The 18691-nt window shown below is 41.3% G+C and overlaps 1 protein-coding gene across 1 annotated transcript in view; it reads right to left on the bottom strand.

Moving 5' to 3' along the window:
• Positions 1 to 9662: 9662 nt before the first annotated feature.
• The window catches only part of Rxfp2 (relaxin family peptide receptor 2), a 68453-nt gene continuing 59424 nt past the window's right edge, over positions 9663 to 18691 (bottom strand). Inside the window, exons 15-18 of the mRNA XM_012949074.2 lie at positions 17901 to 18130; positions 17041 to 17451; positions 12999 to 13217; positions 9663 to 9925 (exon numbers count right to left, since the gene is read on the bottom strand). Coding sequence (XP_012804528.2) covers positions 9663 to 9925; positions 12999 to 13217; positions 17041 to 17451; positions 17901 to 18130 — 1123 coding nt within the window. The remainder of the gene's footprint in view (positions 9926 to 12998; positions 13218 to 17040; positions 17452 to 17900; positions 18131 to 18691) is intronic.

Here is an 18691-nt window from a genome sequence, read left to right as displayed (position 1 = left end):
AAACAAAACACATGTCCTAAGATTATGCTTTCTGAGTTTTGGCAAATGCGTGCATTTCCACAATCAAAATCCTTATCGAGCTTTAAATCTTTACTACCAATCCAGAAAATATCTCATACCCATCCTCCATCTGTCCCCATGTAACTTACTTAGAATGAATACTCTACCTCTTTACACAGGGATACACAGTCCTTTCTCTAGTTTATTAATCCCCCTAGGAATGTGCTGAATCACCTGAATCTTTTGCATTTTTGTCTTTCATAAACTTCTGGGGAAAAAAAAGTGACTATTATTTCCTGAAAATAATTTTCTTTATTCTCTCTTTTCTCCCCTTCTGGAGGTCCAATGCCTAGCTCTTTTGATAATGATTCATGGGTTCCTGAGGCTCTTTTCATTTTGAGTTTTTCTATTTTTCATTCAAATTGAATATTTTATATGTGTCTATCTTAAATTTTGCTGTTTATTCTGCTATAGGTTCATCCAACATATTTATTTTTTCAGGGGTTATATTCTATTGGCTAAAAAGTGACCTACCAAAGCAGAGGAGATTGCTTAGTGGTTAAGGCTCTTATCTGCAAAGCCTAAGAACCCACATTCAATTCCCCAGAATGCAGATAACCAAATGTACAGGGTGGCACATATGTCTGGAGTTGTTTTCAGTGGCTGGAGGCCCTGACACACCCATTGTCTCTCTCTCTCTCTCAAATAAATAGATTTTTTAAAATTGACCTATCAGAAAACACTCACTTTAAATTTATCAAACTGGTTAATGTTGCCTAACTTTGTAAAAGTGTTTTTTTTTTTTTTTCTTCTGATGTGATGATGTTTAAGACCTTGAGATGAAGAGTTCATCCTGGATGATCTGAATCTAAATCCAGTGACATGCATCCTTCTCATAATATATACACAGGAGAGGGGGCTGGAGAAATGGCTCAGAGGTTAAGGCACTTGGCTACAAAGCCTAGAAACCCAAGTTCAATTCCCTAATGCTCACTTAAAGCTAGATGCATAAAGTGGTGCATACATCTGGAGTTGCAGCTGCTGGTGACCCTGGAATGCCCATTCTTTTTCTCTCTTTTTTTCTCTCTCATCCTCTTTCTGCTTGCAGATAAATAAATAGATAGATAAATAGACAAACAAATAACTAACGAAGTATATAAAAGATACACAGGGGAGATTTGGTAGATCAGAGAAGGAGGCATTATGATCATGGAGGCAGAGACTGGAGTGACAGAACCCCAAGTCAAGAAATGCAAAGCAACACCTGGAGCAGACAATGAAGAGAGACTTCCTTTTCTATTTCTCAAGGGAGTTTGCACTTTCAGCACTTTAATTATAGTCTCTGGTTTCCAGGATCGTGAGAGAACACATTTCTGTTGTTTTCAGCTATTGAGTTGGCTGTTATTGTTAAAACAACCACAAAACGATTCATATTTTCCTTGTTCTTTATGTGTAGAACAATTTTGGATTGTATGCTAAACAATGTGAATGTGATAGTATAGAAATGTTACATTTTACATATTCTGTATATTGCTCTGAATATGTTATTTTTTTAATTATTGGGACTCTCCATATAAGTGGTCAATTTGGTTGTACCTCGTCAGCATTACCTGTCATAGTTACATACCAAGACCCTCCATACATATAGATGTCCTCCAGGTTTTCTATTCTGATCTCGTGGTTTATTCATCAATCCTTTCATTCCTGCCACATTGCATTACAAGTCTTCTCTGAGACATGACTTGGGAAATTCTACATATGATGACATATGGATTTAAGATTCTAGAGATGTTTGTTAGAACTGAGTTGGGATCACATGTTGTATAGATTTTGTGTACTTTTTCCAGTTTCCTCAAAGGTAACTGGAATCATTTTAGAATTGATTTTTACATAATTTCTTTTAGTTTTGGAGTTCATAGTATAAATGTGTAGTGCAAACTACTGGTTGTTCAACACACACACACACACATACACACACTTCCTTAAAATCACTGAGCTCAGTGCTGGAGAGATGGCTTAGCAGTTAAGGTGCTTGCCTGAGAAACCTGAGGACCCAGGTTGGATTCTCCAGGTCCCACATAAGCCAGATGCACAAGGTGGCACATGCATCTGGAGTTCATTTGTAGTGGCTAGAGGCACCAGCATGCGCATTCTCTCTCTGTGTGTCTGTCTTTGTCTATCCCTCTCCCTCTGTCTCAAATAAAAATAAATAAGAGAGACCTTTAAAAAATCACTGAGCTTATAAATAAAAAATCTTAATATTATATGTGAATTATATGAGATTGCAGTATGACTACATATAATCTCTATGCTGAGTAAAATTTAGAGATTAAAATATGTTTAATATTTGTTGGTTTATTAATGATTTTTGTCCTCTGTGGTAGAATAGATGTTTTCACACTCAAAACTTTCAGTAATTATTTGAAGTAGTCATTATCTTTCACTTTAAAATTTTTTTGTTTATTTTTATTCATTTATTTAGTTGAAAGTGACAGAGAGAGAGAGAGAGAGAGAGAAAGAAAGAAGGAAAGAAAGAGAGAAAGAATGGGCACACCAGGGCCTCCAGCCATTGCAAACAAACTCCAGATGTATCTGCCACCTTGTGTATCTGGCTTATGTGGGTCCTGAGGAATTGAGACTCTATCCGGGGTCCTTAGGCTTCACAGGCAAAAGCTTAACCACTAAGCCATCTCTCTAGCCCCTGTCTTTCTCTTTTTAAAAATAAGGAAATTAAAAAGAAATAAACAATGGTGACAGGCTATTTTATAAACCTTCACCTTTATCAGAGATGCCCAAAGAGTTCCGCTACTTTAGCAAAGCTTCCTTCTGTCCATAATGCTGTTTTTCTGTATAGATTTCCTGTCCTCTAGTATAGAGGTTCTGCTCATCCTTTCTACTTGTGTTTATTTTCCTGCCTCTCCACTAAGGAGGTCCATATATTTGCCACTGTATTTATATCACCTAGAAATCGCTCTGGGGTAAACGGGCACCCCGCAAACATGCCCTGAGCATTTTCCTGTATAGCACTTGCCAACTTTAATTGACGACTTGGTGACCACTGTTCTTCTCAGTTCCTTAAAGGTCTTTTTTAATTTAATTTTATTTAATTTTAATTTGATTTATTAGTTTTCTTTTCATCAAATTTTTTTAAATTATTTATTTATTTATTTGAGAGCGACAGACACAGAGAGAAAGACAGATAGAGGGAGAGAGAGAGAATGGGCACGCCAGGGCTTCCAGCCTCTGCAAACAAACTCCAGACGCGTGCACCCCCTTGTGCATCTGGCTAACGTGGGACCTGGGGAACCGAGCCTCGAACCGGGGTCCTTAGGCTTCACAGGCAAGCGCTTAACCGCTAAGCCATCTCTCTAGCCCACCTTAAAGGTCTTTAAGACTAGGTGGCTTCCTTTAACTTAGGTATGTACCGAGTTGGTGAGGTTATTAAACAAACTAATTCCAATGGAGTAAGGTATTTTATGTATGGATGTGCCTGAAAAAGCATGTAGCTGTGAATAAATAATGTCTAACTAGTGAATTCAAGGTTATGGGAAAGCACATGACAATCTATAAAGGGCTGTTCTAAGGTGATGTATTTCCATGGTTATTTTGAGGCCGTGGGATGGATTGCCAGCTGGTTGGACCCATGCCATACACGTAGGGCACTGAGAGCACAGCAATGAATCCAGTCAATCAATCTCCTGGTTTGTACAACATAAGTGTCCATCTAACTTGGGCTTTGATGTGGTCTTACATTCCCTTTCCTAACACTGCTTCTACCTGAGGAGAGTCAAAAACACTATCTGCATAGAGAGAGAGAGAGAGAACAATGGAGAGAGGGGCAAAGAAACAGATTTATAGATAAGTAAAGATGGGAGAGAGAAAAAGAAAAAGAGAACTAAAAGGAAGAAGGTGACAGGTACTTGACAGAAGAGGGAGGAATGCGGGCAGAGAAAAGATATTGTAATAAGAAAGTGATCTGTGAATTGAAGTGATAAGACTGGTAAACATGAGGGATTCAATCTTTGGAGACCACTCTAGAGTTGTTCCTCCATTCTCTTGCCTGATAGCCTGGGTTTGCTTCCCGGTACCCATGCAATGCCAGATGCACGAAATGACACATGCATCTACAGTTTGTCTGCAGTGGTGAAAGTCTCTGGCTCACCAATACTCTCTCTTTCTCTGTCTGCCTCTTTCTTTCTGTCCCTTTCTCTCTAATATAAATAATTAACAAATAAAATATTTCAAGATATAGGCATAGGTAAAGACTCTCTGAAAAGTGCTCCAATCCCATATGAAACATTCCTAGCAATTGGCAAGTGGGATTACATGAAATTACAAAGCTTCTGTACTGCAAAGGAAGCAGTCAACATTAGTGAAGAGTCAGAGGGGATGTCTGAGCAACTACATATGAGACAGGGGATGGATACCTAGAAATTATAAACAACTGCAAAAATTAAACACCCAAACAAGTTTTCCAATCAGACAACAGGTTAACAATCTGAACAGATTGTTCTCAAATGAAGAAATGCCAATGGCCAATAAATATTTTTAAGTATATGCGACATCTTTAGCCATCAGGGAAATGCCATCTTTAGCCATCGGGGAAATGCAAATTCAAATTGTACTGAGATTCCATCTCATCCCTGTCAGAATGGCTATTGTCAGGAAAATGAATGACTTCAAATGCTGGTGAGGATGTAGGGAAAGAGGAACTGTTATTCACTGCTGGTAGAAATGGAAACCAGTATAGCCACTATGAGAAGCAACATGGGGGTTTCTCAAAAACCTGGAAATCAAACTTCCATATGATCCTGCTATGCCATTCTTGGCTATACCCTGGGCTAAGTCCACAAACCTTAGAAATACTAGCACATCCATGTTGTTTGTGGCACTATTTACAGTAGCCAGGAAATGGTCCCATCCTGGATGTCCATCAACATATGAATACATAAAGAAGATGTGGTGCATATGAAATAAAATGAAATTTTATTAAGCCATAGAGAAAAATGAAATCCAGATGTTTGGAGGAGAATTGGTGGAAATTAAAGTTATTATGCCAAGCAAAATAAGCCAGATTCAGAAAGATAAGTACCATGTTTGGTAGTTTGAATAGATATATCCCGATAGACTCAGAAGTTTTATTCAAGCTTGTAATATGAGATCTCCAGTTGCCTGGCTGGAGTAGGTGTCACTGTGGGTACATGTTAGGATCCAGCCCTAAGGTGTCACTGGGGACAGAGATCTGAATTTCAGCCTAAGACATGCAGAGTGCTTGAACTCTGCCTGGGGTTCCTGGAGTGTGCTTACTTATGGTGCTGGTGGCGGTATTTCTGCCTGGACCTGTGAAAGGGGGACAGCTTTTTCCATAATTACAGAACTTCCCTTGGATCTGTACTCTTCAAATAAATCCCATTCCTCCCATAGACTGTGTTTGGTTTAGAGGTTTATTCCCAGCAACGTGAAGCTGACCACACCACCATGTTTTCTCTCACATGTGGAACCTAGACTTAAAATTTTGTGTGTGTGTGTGTGTGTGTGTGTGTGTGTGTGTGTGTGTATCAGGAAAGTAGAAAGGTGATCTAAAGAGGGAAGTATGAGTTCTTGGGGTGAGGGGAAAAGAGGGTAATGGAATATATGTGACGTGAAAACAAAATGGAAGACTATTTAGAATAATGAAGGGGACCAGCCAGGGATGGGGCATGGCATGAGAACAGCCTTGGGGCAGGGGAGCAAAATCAAAAGAGATTCTGCAAGGGCAAAGAGATGTACAGAGAGAAGAGACAAGAATCAGTGAAAAAGAATAATAAAATTCCAATAAGGTAGTCAATTTCTTCACTTGTAATTTATTCATCTTCTATGTGCCATGTGGGTAAATATCCTGGAGACTAAGCAGCCACACGAGGGCATGGGGTGCCAGCTGAGGGTGGAAAAATGTGTAATACCACCTCTAAATGCAGCTCAGATCTGTGGACTATAAAGAAGCTATTTTAGCAGTTGGGATGGACACAAACCATCCTGACAGAAAAATGAATTGAGACTTAAGAATGAGACAAAATGATGTAAATAAGCTTGGCTATATCTTACACAAATAGTCTATATGCTCTCTTTGGACTCTCATATGAGGCCCATATTGGATGGATGGAGATATATATATAATTTGCAAGCAGAGGGAGACAGAGGAGAGAGAGAATGGGTGTGCCAGGGCCTCTAGCCACCACAAACAAATTCCAGATGCATGCACCACATTGTGTATCTAGCTCTAACTGGATACTGGGGAATTGAACCAAGGTCATCAGTTTTTGCAGGCAAGTGCCTTAACCACTGAGCAATCTCTCCAGCCCCTATATTGATTGTGGTAGTTTGAATAGATGGTCCCCAATATGTTCAGTTGTTTATTTGTAGTTTGCATCTGCAGCCACCTGGCTGGAGGCAATATTACTGGGTAAATCTTAAGGTGTGGTGGTGGGTTTCAGATTTCAGTCTAAAGATAGGCAAAGTGTGCCTAGCTGGAGTTCCTCAAGTGTGCTGTGTGGCTTTTGGCTTTAGGCTTGTGCTTCTTTCTCTGCTTGGTCCTATGAAGGCAGGCCAGTTTCTTCTACTGTAATGGAACTTCCCTTGAATCTGTAAGCTTCAATAAATATCCCTTCCTCCATAACTGTGCCTGGTCTGGAAGTTCATCTCAGTGAACCTGAAGCTGTCTGCTACATTGACTTAAAATATTTTACTTATTTATCTGTGAACAGAGAAGGACAAGATGCCAGTCATGTACAGATGTGTTATGAGGATGTAGAATGGATGACTGGCCCTTACTCTTTTCTCCTCAGAGGTAACTCAATCTATGGCCTTGCTTCAATGCTGAAATGATATGTATTTGATGTTTATATTGTCTTAGAAAATGATTCATAAATTCAGATGGTACTTTTACAACAACATAGAAATATTGGGTTTAGAAAACAGGTTTCACCTAACAAAAGGTTTTCTTCAACTAAATAAGAGACTATGGTTTGCTGAAAGCACGCATGTTTGTTAGGGTTTTCCATCTGTACGGTAGTACAGAGGAAGACTGTCAATCACTAAGCTATTAGGTTTCAGCGTTATGTCACTTGTTGTCAACTTACTGACTGATGAATGGCTTTCATTTTACTTATAGCTGCCGCCTTTCTGGAAGGCTCTGGTCTTTTGCTTCTAATGGCCACCGCTCACCAGCACTAGTGTGGGCATGAATAACTGATGGCTGGTAAATGAGCCATGAACAAAAGTTTGTGTCCAAACTGGAATACTATAGGGTTAGGGCCTAGTCTGTAGTCAGTGTGTTTTGGGGAATTTTTCTGTTCAGAAATGTCTCAGGAAAGACATCTTGTGATGACTGCGCTTGTGAGCTTGTGGTGACGAGTGCCTGAGATGATAGTTGAGACAGAGAACTTAAAGAAACAGTTATTGGAACACAGTTTCACAGGCTCAGGTCTGTGGTCACTTGGCCTTGTTGCTTGAGGTTGGTGGTCCATGGCAACAGATGCGCATGATGAAAGAGACCTGTTTGCCTTGTGGAAGCAACCAGAGAGGAAGAGGACAGGGTACCAATACCCTCTCAAGGGCACACCCCTAGTGACCTCACTTCCTTTAACTAGCCTGACCACCCCTAACCCCGGCCCAGTTACCTCCCAACAGCGCCATCAGCTAGAGACCAACCCTTCACCACATGAGCCTCTGGAGGATTTTGAAGAGCCAAACCATGGGCTGGAGAGATGGCTTAGCAGTTAAAGCACTTGCCTGCAAATCCAAAGGACCCAGGTTCAATTCCCCAGGACCCACATAAAGGTAGATGTATAAGGTGATGCATGTATTTGGAGTTCGTTTGCAGTGGCTAGATACCCTGGCATGCCCATTCTCTCTCTCTCTCTCTCTCCTTCTTTCTCAATTAAATAAATAAAAATTAAAAGCTGAAAAAAAAGATGCAAACTATAAGTGCGATCAAGGAATTGCAATAGACATGATAAAATATCAGAGAATTTAAAGAGGCAGTGATACAGTAGTTCATGCTTCAGAGGTAAGATATGGATAGGTTCAAAACCATAAGGAAAGGGGGCAGCTTAGTCAATGGGTAGTGACATCATTTTTAGAATCTCAATAGAAGATTTCACTTTCATAAGAGATACCTTGATCAAAATGCAGGAATATGTAGTTCACTATTAAGTAGTAAGTAAAATACCAGGAGGGCTGTACCATATAAACTCTGAGCTTATCTCTTGGATGTTACTAGAGGAGAGTTAATATCCAAAAGCAGGTGATATGGTGTATGTGGACAGATGCCTGCATTTTGTCTCTACAGGAACTCAGAAAGAGGTGGTTAAGAAATTAATGTAGCTGGGCATGGTGGTGCACACCTTCAATCCCAGCTCTCATACTCAGGAGGCAGAGGTAGGAGAATCACGGTGAGTTCAAGGCCAACCTGAGACTAGATAGTGAATTCCAGGTCAGTCTGGGCTAGAATGAGACCCTACCTCAAAAAATAAAAACAAAAACAAAACAAAAAAGAAAGAAAGAAGGAAGTGTATGCCATCATGCTTTGGCAAAAGTGGAAGGGAAGAAAAGTGTTAAGATGTGTTATTTAAGACAAAGTTCTATGTTTACCCAGATGCCCAACAGTTAGCAAACTCCATCCCTGTTCTTTGTTAAACTTAAAATAATATACAGGCAACTGCAAAACATAAATTTATTTATCTGATTCTTTTTTTCACTTATAAATGTTCAGTATAAAAATATCTAGCTTTTCATAAGCATTTCTCACTTTTTAAAAACAAATTCAAAATTACTGATGTTTTGGCTTAGAAAATGGAGTTTTTGCAAGTAAGCAAATGATCCCAAATCCAGCCAATCTTCTTGAATCCCATTAAATAACAGTTTGTGTCCTAGGTGATAACAGAACATATTGGCAATAGAATTGCTGCTCTAAAATATGTAAACATATTTATGTTTTTTTTCTTTTTTGAAGATGGATGCCCATTTTTCTTTTGTTCCCTGGGCAACTTTAGGAAAAAGCAAATCATCCAAGATCTCAGGTTTTCTGATCTTAAATAAAAGCCAAGAAGGTAATAGGTGTCCACAGTGTGCCTCTCTGGTTATGTTAGACATGTTTCAATTGCATGAGGTCCTGCTTTTAGAGTTCCTATCTCATCAGCCTGGGAGGTAGATTTGGGGAGGGTTAGGTATGAGAAAGCCGTTGCTGGTGATTTTATGCAAAACTGAAAAAGCGAGGAACAAGACGCTGGACTGCGTGATGACGGAGCACTGGAATACGACATCATGCATGCTTTCACGGACAGTCAAACTCGATGGAAAAGAAGACATCACAGTGTCTACCTGTGGGCACTCGTGGGCAGGCTGGCCATGATGGCTAGCTGGAGATCAGTGGCATGTTAGCCTACTCTACATGGACTCACTTGTGCTGCCAGGCTTGAGGGGACAAGAAGTGTTGGTACAGTTTTCAGCACAGTTGACAGGTCATCAAGCCGCCATTGGAATGTGGGGCCAATTCTGCTGTGCCCCTCCTGTGGCATGGGCAAGGGTAGCTGCTGGCCAAGATGAGAAGCATCGTGGTGCCATCTTCCACAAGCTGCACCTTGCTTTAGGTAGTGCCTTGAAAGTCCAGTGATCCAACGCCATTAAGAGGAACCTGGCTTCATTATACTGTCCCCAAGGGTTATTTTGTTCAAAACTCCAAGTTTAAAGGAAGAGGAGTCATCTGTCCACACAATGGAAGTGGATAGACTTTTCTTTTTAATTTTAAAAATTGATTTCCTCCGATGCTTGCGCAGCAGTTGCTTTAATTTGTCCTTGAAGAAGGTGGTGGTAAGAGTGTAGAGGATTGGGTTCAAGGCGCTGTTCACGGGCAGGAAAAAAATCACTATCCAGGAAGTGATCGTGCCTGGAGAGAGAGACAGAGTGGGAACACCAGAGACAATGAGGATTTCTGTTTTGTTTTCGCAGTGCTGGGGATGGACCCCGGAGCCTCGCTCTTGCTAGACGAGTGCTTAGCACTGAGATACATCCACAGCCTGAAAAGTCTTTGCTGGAAGAACACAGGGGCAGTGGATTCCAGGCTTTACTATTTAACTTTTTTTCCTTTTGAAAAATATTGTAGTCGTTTATTTATGGGGGGGGGTGCAGATAGAGAGAATGGGTGCCCCAGGGCCTCCAGCCACTGAAAATGAACTCCAGACGTGTGTGCCACCTTGTGCATCTGGTTTATGTGGGTCCTGGGGAATTGAACCTGGGTTCTTTGGCTTTGCAGGCAAATGCCTTAACCACTAAGCCATCCCTCCAGCTCCCCTTTGTCTCTGTTTCTTAAAATCAGAAAGAAAATGGATAAAAAATACATTCATAAGCCTAGTTTAGATTTATTAAAGTTTTATATTATTTGTCCTAAATTTAAAAAAAAAATCAAGTGATCTGAACAGTTAATGACTATATCCCCAGAGGAATTATTACCAGAAAGCCCATTTGAGCTGGCAGAGAGAAATCCCTGATTGGACCAGTTTTTAACTAAGCAAAAATAAATGGGCCACATATAATCAGTCCATTAGAATGTGTGCCCTGGATGAGGTTTCCTGTTTGCTCTCAGGTAGATCTTGTAACTCCAGATCAGCAACTGGCCTCTGAGACCAAGGGCTAACAACCCAGGTCTATCTTTTGACCTGACCCCAGGTACTGTCAGTGACATACCACGGATGACAGATCCCAGAGATCTTAAAAAGTATGACAGGGTAGGTTTAGTTCCCATCCCTGGGTGTCTCTGAATGTGACTATGTTTGAAGACAGAGCCTTTAAAGACGTGAATAAATTAAAATGAGGTCATAGTGTGGGGCCTATTCCCATCTGACCAATGTCATTGTAAGAGAAAATATGGACACATGATGAGACAACCCTGGATGGGAAGGGCACTTAAGGACACAGCCAAAAGTGACCATCTGTAAGACAATGCGAGAGGTCTCAGGAAAAAACCAAATCGGCAGACACTGATCTCATGTACCCAGTCTCCAGAATGATAAGAAGATACAGTTCTGGGATACACTGTTATGATGGCTGTAGAAACTAACACACACAGAAAAAGTCCCAAGGGGTTCACAGGCTCACAGATTATCAAAAAGTGGAAGGTGGGGATGGAGAGACAGCTCAGCAGTTAAGGTACTTGCCTGCAAAGCCTAAGGACCCAGGTTTGATTTCCCAGATATGACATCTTCTTATCCACTAACACTGTATTAATAATACATCTTATTTATCTTCAGTATAGCATATCCCTTGATTTTACTAGCAAACTCAGATAAACTTAAAAATTGTAAGATATATAGTATAGCTATTGCATTTACATATTTTACATTTTGAAAATGGGAAAAGGGGCTGGAAAGATGGCTTAGCGGTTAAAAAAATTTTCCTGCAAAGTGAAAGGATCTTGGTTCGATTCTTCAGGGTCTGCTTAAGCCAAATACACAAGGGGGCACATGCATCTGGAGTTCCTTTGAAATGGCTGGAGGCCCTGTACACCCATTCTCTCTCTCTATCTGCCTCTTTCTCTCTCTCATAAATAAACAGATAAACAAATAAAAATATTTTTTAAAAGTGATAGGATATAAAAATTGAACTATCTCGGTAGCAGTTACAGATTAGAGATTACTCAAGAAAGCAACTAAGGTCACAAATCTTTAATTAATCCTGTTCCTTTTTTGTTGCTGTTTATTTTCATTTATTTATTTGGGAGCTACAGACAGACAGACAGAAAAAGAGGCAGAGAGAGACAATGGGCACATCAGGGCCTCAGCCTGCGCAAACGAACTCCAGATGCATGCGCCCCCTTGCGCATCTGGCTTGGTCCTGGGGAATCAAGCCTCGAACCAGGGTCCTTAGGCTTCACAGGCAAGCACTTAACCACTAAGCCATCTATCCAGCCCTAACCCTGTTCTTCCTGTACACCTGGCTCTCCTCCACTGGCGTCACAACAAATTCTTATGACTTCAGTTCTCACCGCCCAGACCAGCAAAGGCTCTCAATGTTCAGCCAGACTTTTTGCCTGATTTCCAGGTCTGCACCTCACACACTTTGATGGTGAAGCCCACAGGGACAACGGTGGCTGTGTACACTGGTTCAGAGTAAGGCATGTGACAGAGCCTAACATTACCTGTGCACCAGCCAGAGGAAAAGAGGTCTCCATAGCTGCTGGTCATTTGTGCTTTGTCACTCTTCATCAAGGCTTTTGATGTGCCAGACAACATGCTTGACCCCGGGGTGTCTCAGTGAGTTAAAACACAACTCCCACCTTGGATGAACTCTTCCAGAAACAGTGAGTAGAAGAATACACCCAAGCTGTGTTTCAGAGTCAGGCTAAAACGTGGGAGGTCCCCCACGTGGATGTGATGTCTCTATCCCAGAAAGAGCTTCCCAGAAAAGCCAGGCATGGTGGCACTTGCCTTAAATCTCAGCACTTGGGAGGCAGAGGTAAGGGGGATCACTGTGAGTTGGAGGCCAGCATGATTTTAGAGTGAGTTCTAGGTCAGCCCGGGCTAGAATGAGACTCTACTTTGGAAAACAAACAAACCAACAAAAGCCTCTATAATTTAAAAGGAAAAAATAAATTCTACTCAATAGAAGGGGGATTTTCTCTGAGGAAACAGGCTGCATGCCAGGAACTTTTCTAGGTCATATAGAAGCAAGGGTACTCATGCTTACATTTTTTTCTAGCTCCTAATTTTTATTATTGCTCACTGGACTGCACCACTGCCCAGTTTCCTCCTTAGAATTATATATACAAATTATATATACTATTATAACTAGTATATAATAATTATAAGACAAAGAGAAATAATATCCCTTTGTATTGAAACATAGGAAACTATGAAAGTTTTGTCTTGTGTAAGGCATTCTCATAGACTCTGGCCTTGTCAAACAAAGGGCCCAAGAAGGCATAATGTACTTGGCATGATAAAATGATAAAAGGGATTACTGACCTGGAATTTCCACTTGGAGGAGGGAAAGGATTTTAACGACAAATACAGGAATCCAGCAGATGGCATCAGAGAACACTATAAAAAAGAAGCGATTTGCAACAGCCACCTCCTTCCCCATGTGATTCCTCACTTCTGCAGTCTGCAAGGCCGTTTTGTGAATGGAGCAGAACATAGCAATGTAGGAAGACACAATGATGAGGAAAGCCAGCAAGTTCACACCTGTTGGGAAAAGCACACGCTTCGGCATCGGGGGAAGTTGGCAGTGGCACTGGGGCACGTGGATGGCAAATGTAGTGACTCTTATACTGGCAATTTCAAGAGGCATCCTTTTATTTTAAAATATCTTTATTGATTTATTGGAGAGAGAGAGAGAGAGAGAAAGAGAGAGAGAGAGAGAGAAATAGGGAGCGGTAGATAGAGAGAATGGGCAAGTCAGGGACTCTATTCACTGCAAATGAACTCCAAATGCGCCCCCTTGTGCATCTGGCTTATATGGGTACTGGGGAATGGAACCTGGGTCCTTAGGTTTCACCGGCAAGCACCTTAACTACTAAGTCATCTCTCCAGATCAAGAAGGATTTCTTCATATGAACTCTGTGTATCTAGCTAAAATCCCCAAGTTTAAGGATATCAAAGAACTGGGTTTTCTTCCTCAAAAAAGGATTTCAAATACATAAAACCTTTGTAAAGAATCAGACTTCTGAAATTCAGTTGTAAATATATCACAAAGCAAGATTTTGCTTTCTTCAAAGCCAATCCTTAAAGAGTCACCATATTTTTATGCACATCTTAAAAAATAAACACAACCCTATTTCCTTGTTTTATACATATGAGTAAAATAACCTTAGAAGTCATTATTGGCATACTTGCCTCAGAAACATTATTCTTCATGTTTTAGGGTCTTAAGTAAAAATAATATGTAAAACAAAAATGTGTTTTTCCTTATTTTTAGGTTATTCACAGTAATTAAACTATTGTGGTTCAGAAACCTTTAGATTTAATTTTTAGAAAAAGAAAGAATAAAAGGTTTAACATTCAACTATACAAATCAGTCTTTTGTGGCCAAATATTTTCACAATTCACATTTAATATCATGATCTCAAATAATGCTGATTTTTGGTACCTTAACTTGCTTTTATTCTGCTGTAATGAAGATTCAAACTTTTTGTTGTTTTTTTTATTTTTATTTATTTATTTGAGAGTGGCAGACAGACAGAGAGAGAAAGAGGCAGATAGATAGAGAATGGGTGTACCAGGGCTTCCAGCCACTGCAAACGAACTGCAGATGCATATGCCACCTTGTGCATCTGGCTTCCGTGGGCCTCGAATTGGGCCTCGAACCGGCATCCTTAGGTTTCACAGGCAAGTGCCTAACACTTAAGCCATCTCTCCAGCCCAAGTAAAGCATATTCTTAATGTACTACACTAGCCAAGTGCTAACAAGAGGGAAATTTGCAAGGGAAACATCCTTGCCAATTTTCTCTAAATTTAAAACTGTTCTCAAGTAGAAATTGGTTTCAAATTGCATGTCCCTGTATTCTTGAGACAAAAGCACTTTATCTGGAGATCTAGGGTGCTTATCCCACCCTCACTTTGCACACACTGATGGTGCTGATAAGGATGTGTCTGTTGCCGATAATCACAGGTGATTAACCCCTTTTAGTAAATTCCCATGCCTTAGCTGTAAGAGCCACCAACAACTTCTTTAGCCCGTTCACCAGGCCTGTTGCTTGACTTTTGGCCTCTGAATCCACTGCCTTTTCCTGGAATACAGCCCCAAAGCCCGCCTTCCTCTGCCTTCACTTGACTGTGCCTTTTTATCTTTCCTTTTTTAAAGGTTTTTTTTAAGGTAGGGTCTCGCTCTAGTCCAGGCTGACCTATGTAGTGACCTATGACCTGTGTAAGCACTATGTAGTCTCTGAGTGGCCTCAAACTCATGGCGATCCTTCTACCTCTGCCTCCTGAGTGCTGGGATCAAAGGCGTGCGCCACCATGCTTGGCTGCCTTCTTCTCTTTTATGCCTCACTTCTTTCCAGAAGCCTTCCCTGGCCTTCAGAGGGGGGACGCCTGAGAACAACCCACACTCTTCCATCATGGTGTTATTGGCCTGTGATGTAAAGTATTTGCTTGCCTGCATGCTGCTTTCTGGTCTGTAAGGTCTGCGAGGGCAGAATCGGGTCTATTGCTAGTTCCCAGTACAGTACACAGCCAGGGCAGGTGCTAAGGAAGTCTGTGATGATTCAGTGAGTGAAACGTGGGATGCATGTCACTGAGCATGTAGGGAGTATGTAGGAAGTGCACCTGGGCTAGGAGCAATGGAGAAATGAGTCAAGGGGACACACAAAGACAGGCTATGCTCTCTAGGGAGGGACAAACCTTTGAACCACAGCTAACCCAAGTGAGGAGTGTTTGAGGAGTATTATCCAAATGGTGTAAATGGAGAGCTTTGCTTTCTAGAGGAGGAAGAGAAGGAGTAGACGGAAAGCTGGTAACAAGGTCAGAGCCTTGTGAAAGAGAAAGAGACAGAGAGAATGGGCATGCCAGGGCCTTTAGCCTCTGCAAATGAACTCCAGACACATGAGCCACCTTGTGCATGTGTCTTACATAGGTCCTGGGGAATTGAACCTGGGTCCTTTGGCTTTGCAGACAAGTGCCTTAACTGCTAAGCCATTCCTCTAGCCTATTTTTAAAACTGTATAGAGACTTTACTGGATTAAGAGAAGGAAGGAAGAGTATGATAAGCTCCTGTCTATTAGAAGGCAGAAGTGGGTAAAGCCTAGAGACCCACTTAAACTTGACTGGCAACATACTATGGGATGATTGAAGGTCTCTGAGCAGAAGTGAGCACAGTTGCCTTGATGGCCAGGGAGGTTGAATGTAGATGGTAGATTGATAAATGGGAGGTGGAAAAGGCTGTGAAGTCAAACGTGCAGAACGGAGGAAGGAATAACTCAGGGTGGAGGTAGCAAGGTTTCAGAGACAGAAGAAATGGAACATAAAGAGGTGCTCTGATGGAAATTATTTGAAGAAATTACCACAGAGCAATGACAATGTGCCATAGTTAAGAAAGGACATAGGAATGACCTTAACTTTAAGTAGAACTAACACATGTTACAAAATAGAAAATATTTTAACTTTAATGTCTAAATTTGTCATTCAATTATAACAGAAAATGTCATCTTCTATTCTAAAAAAAAAATTGAGGGAGAGTTAAGAAAGCTGAAAGGGGGCTGAGGAGATGGCCCGGCAGTTAAAGACATTTGCTCTCAAAGTCTGTTGACCTGGGTTTGGTTCCTAGTACCCTTGAAAATCCAGGTGCACAAAGTGGCACATGTGCCTGGAGTTTGTTTACAGTGGCGGGGGGCCCTGGTGGACCTATTCTGTCTTTCTCTGTTTCTGTTTGTCTGTCTGTCTCTCTCAATAATAAATTAAATTTAAAAATGAAAAAATGACTAGAAAGCTGAAAAGGATTGATATTAAGTATCTTTCTTTCTTATTTTTCTTTTGAGGTAGAGTCTTGCTCTATCCCAAGCTGACCTTGAACTCACAGCAATCCTCCTATCTCAGCCTCCCAAGGGCTGGGATTAAAGGTGTGCACCACCATGCCTAGCTTAAGTACCCTTTTCTTGTCAGGATCCCTGAGAGCTACCTTTATAAAAGGTAATAAATCTGATACTAGCAGAATTTCATCATTATTTATCTAACTCATGACTAGGGACTTAAAGATAAAAGGAATTCAAGTAACTGGTCAAATTTCAGGATGAGGCTTAACTGGAATTCTTCCAGTTCACAGTCACTATAAATGAACACACAATCAAAGGAACATAGGGATAATAAAAAAAAAAAATCACATAAGGACTCTGAAAGTACATCTCTGTTTCCACACTAAAGCGCTACAATAAAAAAGTTTAATAAAACGTCTATAAATACATATCAAGAACTTTTCTTTATGAAGGACATAACCATGACTCTATTTGTTTACTTTCTGAAGTCGACAGAAATGATGTTCCTCCTGGAAATGGAAAAAAAAAAAGTAGTTTACCTAGGAAAATTCCAAGAGAATACCCTTTGCTCCCGATATCTTCCGTTTGGTCGTAATGAAGTGGGAAGCATACTCCATTTTCCCCATAAAAGTTGCCAAAATAGTCAGCGTTGGTGAAAGGAAGGACAGCGATTAGAAATCCTGCCAGCCAGATGCAGGCCAGGATGCAGGCGGTCTGGCGCTTGCCCGGGCGCACGTTGCTGAAGGGGAAGACAATGGCCAGGAACTTCTCCAGCGTCAGGAAGGTCAGCAGGAGGACGGAGACTTCAGTGGACAGCGTGGCCAGGAAGCCCATGAGGTGGCACGGTATGCTCTCCATCCACAGCAGTGCATATTTCTGATACTGCCCTCGGTATTTTATGTCGAAAAAGCCAATGGAGAACAGGTACACTCCCATCAGGCAGTCAGCACCTGAGGACAGACAATGCAGTGCATGTTGGCTTTTGCCAGCAATTAGATCTCGACCCTTCCCTATTAAAGGAACGGATGAAATCACCCACTAGACTACCAAGCAGCCAGTGGCCAAAACCTGTGTAAGTTCTAGAGCCATTTCCACACTAGGTTTTGTTTTCCAGTTAAAAGGAGAAAGGAGGAAAAGAGCCAGTATTTAAATAATAAACATGTATTACTTGTGTAGTTAATAAAGGGAGTCATTCCCTCCACCCCCCCCAAGTTTGTGAAACATGGCTGTTTTTTGTAATTGAATTAAAGGGCAGCCACATGGACATCTTGAAAATAAATCTTCCCACCAAGTATAATTCATGTTGTCGAAGTTCAGTGTGTACCATGCACAGAAATTGGATCTACCGACAGTCCACAGCTCATGGACGATATTCTACTTACATAGGAAACATACTTACAACAGAGGATTTTGATGGACATAGCGTGAGTTGTGTTTTCAGCCTTAATGAATGATCTCATGCCAATGACAAAAAGATTTCCAAAGCAGGTAATGAAAGCTATAACCCAGACAAATATTCTGAGGATATTGTTAGCCAGGAGGTCCTCAAATGAAGAAATACCATCAGTCGAGGGCATACATACTCGGACATGAGGTGCATAGGAGCAGTAGCGAAAGTTTTTGAAATAACTAAAGTCAAAGGGGAAAAAGAGAGTCACTTGCAGCAATGATGCAGAAATGACAGCTGCAACCCCGCTAGGACTGCAACTGCATGCTGGGTGTACAACTTTTCTCGGGTCGCCTATTTTCATTTAGCAGTGATAATGTCCTGAAGTCATATGTAACCCTAGGCGGTGTTGTTTGAAAGCTGGGCACCCCAAAGGACACAGACCTTAAGGTGCGCTTGGCTGAGGAGAGTTAGGGGGGTTATGGCGATCCTGAAGTCTCACTGGCCCTGTTGGGTTAGTCTCTCGAGGAGGATACTAAGAAGTCGGTACTAGCCAGCATGCAGAGCCTTGTCTCATAAGGGACTGATTGCGACTCACTGGAAACGTTCCTGGCTAACGTGGGTATCTATTTAAAGTAGCCTTTGCCTTGGCACTGGAAGGAAGGGAGAGACTCTGACACTCACTGGAGACTGGAGGAGACGCAGGCCCTGTCAACGTGGGTTTCTTCTAAGGTCTGGAAGGACTTAAATTCTAAAGGGGAATGTAGGGTTGCTTGTGGTCCCTGCTTCTTCAGTCTGGGTAC

Source organism: Jaculus jaculus, chromosome 7 (assembly GCF_020740685.1).
Source record: "Jaculus jaculus isolate mJacJac1 chromosome 7, mJacJac1.mat.Y.cur, whole genome shotgun sequence".
NCBI classification, from domain to species: domain Eukaryota; kingdom Metazoa; phylum Chordata; class Mammalia; order Rodentia; family Dipodidae; genus Jaculus; species Jaculus jaculus.
Note: the sequence above shows the minus strand (reverse complement) of the source record. Positions and strands in the feature narration are given on the sequence as shown.